Raw genomic sequence first — 6000 nt, forward strand, 5'->3', positions numbered from 1 at the left:
GCTCATCATGCAATAGACTAAAGTCGTGTTCTCTCTGTTGGTTTTCCACGCATGCTTGCAGCATCTCCAAACCCTAACCCTAACACCTTCATTGCCTTCAATCCGTTGCTCTAAGGGACCACGAGACTGGCCAATTTGTTTGGGAAGGCGGCTTGGAGAATTTTGGGCAATGGTCACATTTTTGACCTTTTTTTTGGCCGTTTGGGAGGGGCTTTTCATGGGCCTTTAGCCTTGGCCCATAGGCCTTTAGCCTTTGAGGCTTTGGGCCTTGGCCTCTCTCTTGCCTCCCTCCCTAAAAGAAGACACACACATACACTCCCTCTCACACTTCAAGCTTTAGCTTCACACACACACACACACACTCTCTCTCTCTCAAACGGCAAGCCTCAGGGCCAAGGTCTCAAGTTTCAAGCTCTCACACAAGCAAGTTGTAGCCTCTCAAGACACACACTCTCTCTCAAGCTTCACACACACACACACACACACACACACACCCACCCATCCTCACACTCAAGTTCTCCCTCAACTTTAAAGGCTCAAGCCTCACTCTCTCTCTCTCTCTCTCTCTCTCTCTCTCTCTCTCAAGCTATCAAGTGACAAGGAGGCATCCATCATCCATGGCATCCTCCTCGTGGCAGTGGCTCTTCAAGTTCCAACTACCCGTAGAAGGACGACTTGATGGACATGGTGGGATGAGGTCAATCACACCCCATCCCCTCATGGAGGTGGTGCACAGCCATGGACATGCAAGCTTTGCCCATATAGGCGAGTGGGTGGTACTGACAAAGTAATTTTTAAGTGCCGTTCCTACCCCCGTCCTTGTTCCCTACATATGGCCGTCCCTCGTCCCATCCTCGTCCCCGTCCCCCGTTACCGTCCCCCGTCCCTTGTGACTATGGGCCCAGGTAGTGAATTTTTGTCAAAAAGAACTCACTCTTCTTGCCATTCACATACAACTTGTGCTTCCGTAGTTCCTGAAACACAATATCCAAGTGTTTTCGATGCTCTTCCTCATTTTTAGAATGCATAATAATATCATCAAAGAAAGTAGCACCAAACTTCCTATGTGGTCAAAAGATTCTTTCCATCATTCGGTTGAAGGTAGACGGGGCATTGGTAAGTCCAAAAGGCATCACCAATTACTCAGAAAGTCCAAATGTTGTTCTAAATGCGGTCTGGTGAATGTCCTCTTGAACAATCCTAACTTGATTGTTATAACCACTCTTCAAGTCAATCTTGCTAAAGATGTTAGCTCCATCCAATCTGTCTATGATGTCATTAATCCTAGGAATAGGAAACCTGTTCTTCATAGTGATCTTCTTAAGAGCCCTGTAACCAATGTACATACACTGAGAACCATCCTTTTTCTGAACCAATAAAATTGGAGAACAAAAGGGTGATGAACTAAGTCTAGTCAAATCCTTCTCCAATAACTCATTCACTTGCTTCATAATCTCCTCTTGTTGTGCCTGACTCACCTGATAAGGAGGTCGGTTGGGAGGTGAACTTACTGGCATGATGTCAATTTGATGATCTTTTGGTCTCTTTGGAGGGAACTCTCTTGGTAGAGAATCTGCAAGACAATCTTCATACTTCTTTAGGAAATCTTTTCTTTCATGATCAAGAGTTGGGAGTGATTCCTCACTCTCGGATTCCTTAGGATGGCTCACATAAATCAAGTACGAGGAAATAGATTGCTTTACTGCTTTAGGAACATGTAATCATCACAACAACTGTGAAGCAACAAATTATCTATGCATTAGTAGTAAGGTATGCATAACAAGGATCTCGTCCAACATCCAACTTCATCATTGTAAATGCTTATGTTTTGCAATATGGAATAGATTAGGTCTCTCTGTCCTTCTCTATTGTGTCTTGATTAGTTTTGATTAAGGCTAATCTCCCTTGTGCTTAGCATTAATCATAGGTTTAAGTCTTTCCGTTGCGTCACTGATGTGACATTGGTATCAGAGTATAGGTTTACCCTAAGTAGAGTTTGTGCATGTAGAATTAGGGTTTGCAGCCAAAATCAGGGTTTCTTTTTTTGCATCAGATCAACCCTTGCAACAATGTTTTCAGCCCTAGCTTCAATGTGCAAAGTAAAAAGACCAAATTATGGTTTGTCTTTTTCATTTTCAGTCCATTGTTGCATGTAGCATAGATTGTGTGTAGACTCGGATCAACAAAAGTCTAAGTCTAACCTAGGTAGGAAATGGCTCAACAAGATCCTCACTCTGATGGAGAGGATTGCAGCTTTGATGAAAGAGTTATACCGGAAAAGCAAGGAAATGTACTTGTGCTATTGGCAGAGTATGGAAGAGGTTGAAGCCGAGTGACGGGAGGAGGAAGCACTACACGCATGGCACTGACAAGAGGCGGAGCACATCATGGAGGAGGAAGCACGACAACAAGAAGAACATGAAGCAAGGCTCTGGGAAGAGCAAAGAACAATAGAGTTCATCAAAATGGTGATAGAAAGTGTAAAGAAGGCGATCCGTCCATGGTAGCAAACGTAGAGAAATTTCCTAGGACTGGAGCAGCCCAAGATTGAGAGCATTGCTCCAAGTAAGGGAGAAGGTTGCAAGACAGGAGGAGCTCCTAGGAGATGCAATAATAGAAGAAGGTATTTCCGAAGAAGTATTGTTGCTTGAGGTGCAGCTTTCAGAGCTAGAACCCAAGAGCCAACACATTCCCGAGTAGGTAGGTCTCTCCAACGGAGAGGAGGATGCGGTCAGCCTATCAGTTTCCGAAGAGTCTCTCCAACTCCGATATGGAAGAGGGTGAGATGCCTACAGTTGGATTGGAATAGTAAAGGTGCACGATTTGCTCCAGTGCTCCAAGTTTAGGAGGAGGGGATGTCACGTTCATTGTCCATGTGAGTGCCACGAGATTATGCGTCCTACTTGCAGCTGTTTTCCAGGCAAAGTATGTGGAAGAATATGGCCTATTTGGGGCTGTTTTGGCAGCCCACCGGAAATGCCCAGGACATGTACCAACAGTTGGGACACAAGTTTGGGCACAACATGAACACAAGAAATGACCTTTTGGACAACGTTTTGGGGTCATAAAAGAGCTGGCTGACTGAACCCAACCAACATCATAACACCCTATTAAAGGTCAGGTTAGTGTTCATTTTAGGCATCTCACATCTCAGTCTTGAACACATACATGGTGGATACAACTGTTAGAAGCTGTCCTCACCCATAAAGAAAGCATCTGGAGGTCGTCATCATCACAGAAGTTGTGAACCATGAAGTTATGTATGCATCAGCATAACAAGTATCTCATCCAACATCCAACTTCATCATTGTAAATACTCATGTTTTGTAATATACCGTAGATTAGGTCTATCTTTCCTTCTCTATTACCTCCTGCTTGATTTTGATTAGTGTTAATCTCTTTTGTGCTTAGCGTTAATCCTAGGTGTAAGTCTTTCCACTGCTTCGCTCATGTGACACTAGCTTCAGACATGCTAGCCTTTAATACTAATTGGGCCTGTAACACTTCCTCAGTTGCACGACCAGACTGTGTGCATATCCGAGCACCCAATTCTGCTATCCGGCAGTCCAAACTCCTGTGCATGGTTGAACTCCTGTCTCTACACCTGTGGAGGGAGACTTCCCTTGGTGGAGGCTTCCAGAACAAACCTGCGACCCTCTTGATAGTTTCCTTTGGTTGGATGTGTGTTATAGGTTGGTCATATATTATGAAGCTGAGGGTTCCTGTTCCCTCAGCTTCGTTTCTGAAAATCTATCTTGTGTCCTGGTAGTCAGGGGCTACCCGTTTCGGGTGTACCAGGGAGCTTAAGGCCCCCCTGCCTTATGATCTTGCATAGCAAATTTTCAGAGGAAAGCCCTATATTGCTTCCTCCCATAGAAAGTCTTCTTGCTTAGGGAGGTACTATGCAGGGGGGACATGTAGGTTGACAACAAAGGCATCACAGGTCTTCAATGGTGGTCTTGCCTATCAATTTCCTTAATGACGTGTTCTTGTAAATGCGTGGATGTGTGCATTGGTACTCAGATTGTGGTGGGTGTGCACAATGCACATGCACCTGTGTGAACCGACCAAATTTTCAAGCCATTTGGTTGTCATTTTTGAGCTGCTACTTTAGTAATTGTGTCAAAATGGTACTTATGTATACATATGGTTCTGCATGCTGCTAGGTACCGCATCACAGAAGGTGTCAGTTTGCCTTTCCGTGTCTTTCCAAGCATCAAAGAGCTGGGCAGAACGCGTATGGAGGTCAATGTAAAGGTAAAATGCTGTGGACTTTTGGGATGGGTATCCTACTATGGCGCTAGCTGATTTCACTTCGACAGATGTCTGGAGCTAACCTAACCTGGTGCTAGCCAATCACTGTCTGTACAGGTGAAAAGTGTGTTTGGTGCCAAAATGTTTGCTTTGGGTGTGGTGGTAAAGGTTCCTGTTCCTAAGCAGACAGCTAAGGCGAATTTTCAAGTCACCACAGGCAAAGCAAAGTATAATGCAGCGATCGATTGCCTAGTCTGGAAGTAAGCAGCGAACTCTTCTAAATCTTTGGTTTTTAAATCATGGCTCTTGAGGCATAAGCTTCCATAGCTAGCATTAAGGTTTACTTGCTTGATTTTTTTTTTCAGAATAAGGAAGTTCCCAGGACAGACGGAGTCAACCATGAGTGCGGAGGTTGAGTTGATATCAACCATGGTGGAAAAGAAGTCATGGACAAGGCCACCTATTCAGATGGAATTCCAGGTATTTCGAAATGGTGTTGCTCCCACTCTTGTTTTTCCTGCACACATTGTTTGGAGTCCAGTAGAAAAGGGAGCCAGTAGCATCAGTGGACGCAGTGGATTCAGACATGTGCTTTGCTGTCTACAGGTACCTATGTTCACAGCATCAGGCCTGCGAGTAAGATTTTTGAAGGTAAACACCGCCTCCTCCCTCCCCCTCCCTCTGTTGGGTTTCCTTGCTCTCTTATCCTTCCCTAATGTCATGCAGTCGGCGAAGTTGTACATTATTCTTTGATTAATAACAGCTGCTCTGATTGGTATCAGGTATGGGAAAAGAGTGGATACAGCACAGTGGAATGGGTACGCTACATCACAAGGGCAGGATCGTACGAGATTAGATGCTGATGGGTGATATTGGGTAAAAATTGATGTATGTGATATTATTTCTGAATATAGAGGAGAAAACATTGGTATAATGAACTGTTCTCAGGTTTTTGGTTTGATTGTAGGAATGTAGCATTATATTGTCTCCAGTGTTGAAATAAATTTCTTGACTGGTATCATCAGTCTTGTATAAAAGAGGCCTCTTGTGTGAGGAGCAAATTTCATTCTTTTCTGCACGGTGGCTGGGTATCTCTCTCTCACCCCTCCCACACGTGCGCACATGTTCCTCAAGGTGTCTGGGCATCTCTCTCTCTCTCTCTCTCTCTCTCACACACACACACACACACACACACACACAAATTAGGCAAGACTTCTCAGAATTCACTGTTCATTTACATTCTGCTCCGTTTATGAGTCAGAAGATGCCCGATGCATCTCCCACTGCATTGTAGTATCGTTTGTCTCATAGGCAGTTCCAGCCCCTTGCAGACAATCAGTCTCTCTCTCTCTCTCTCTCTCTCTCTCTCTCTCTCCCCCCATTGAATTCATCACCAGAGCCATCCATATTTTGTAAATGGAAAGAGAGCCAAAGTGTTCTAAATGGAGCTTTTCTTCTCATTATTTGCAAGACTTTGGCACTCGTCTTAGCAAAGATTGTTAATGATGTTGTTTGTTATGGCTTTCCCAAAACTATGAACCAACACCATCATTATCCCTATACATAACAACTACAACACTAATATGATTGGGCATTTGAAGGTCAAGAGCTGCACTAGTGGCATACTTGAATATTCAGATTGAGAGCAAAGGGGGGAGAGCTATGGAGCTGGTAGGTTTTGGGAATGCTCTACTTTGGATAATATTTCACACTCATGGCCATCATCAAGGAAGCCATGCACAAAGA

The 6000-nt window shown here is 44.2% G+C and overlaps 1 protein-coding gene across 1 annotated transcript in view; it reads left to right on the forward strand.

Moving 5' to 3' along the window:
- LOC147610454 (AP-2 complex subunit mu) overlaps positions 1 to 5291 on the forward strand; it is a 64210-nt gene extending 58919 nt beyond the window's left edge. Inside the window, exons 9-13 of the mRNA XM_086785983.1 lie at positions 4167 to 4257; positions 4372 to 4514; positions 4620 to 4734; positions 4861 to 4905; positions 5037 to 5291. Coding sequence (XP_086642109.1) covers positions 4167 to 4257; positions 4372 to 4514; positions 4620 to 4734; positions 4861 to 4905; positions 5037 to 5117 — 475 coding nt within the window. The 3' untranslated portion in view covers positions 5118 to 5291. The remainder of the gene's footprint in view (positions 1 to 4166; positions 4258 to 4371; positions 4515 to 4619; positions 4735 to 4860; positions 4906 to 5036) is intronic.
- Positions 5292 to 6000: the final 709 nt, after the last annotated feature.

This window comes from Cibotium barometz, chromosome 49, assembly GCF_041138505.1.
Source record: "Cibotium barometz isolate CiBa-2024 chromosome 49, ASM4113850v1, whole genome shotgun sequence".
NCBI classification, from domain to species: domain Eukaryota; kingdom Viridiplantae; phylum Streptophyta; class Polypodiopsida; order Cyatheales; family Cibotiaceae; genus Cibotium; species Cibotium barometz.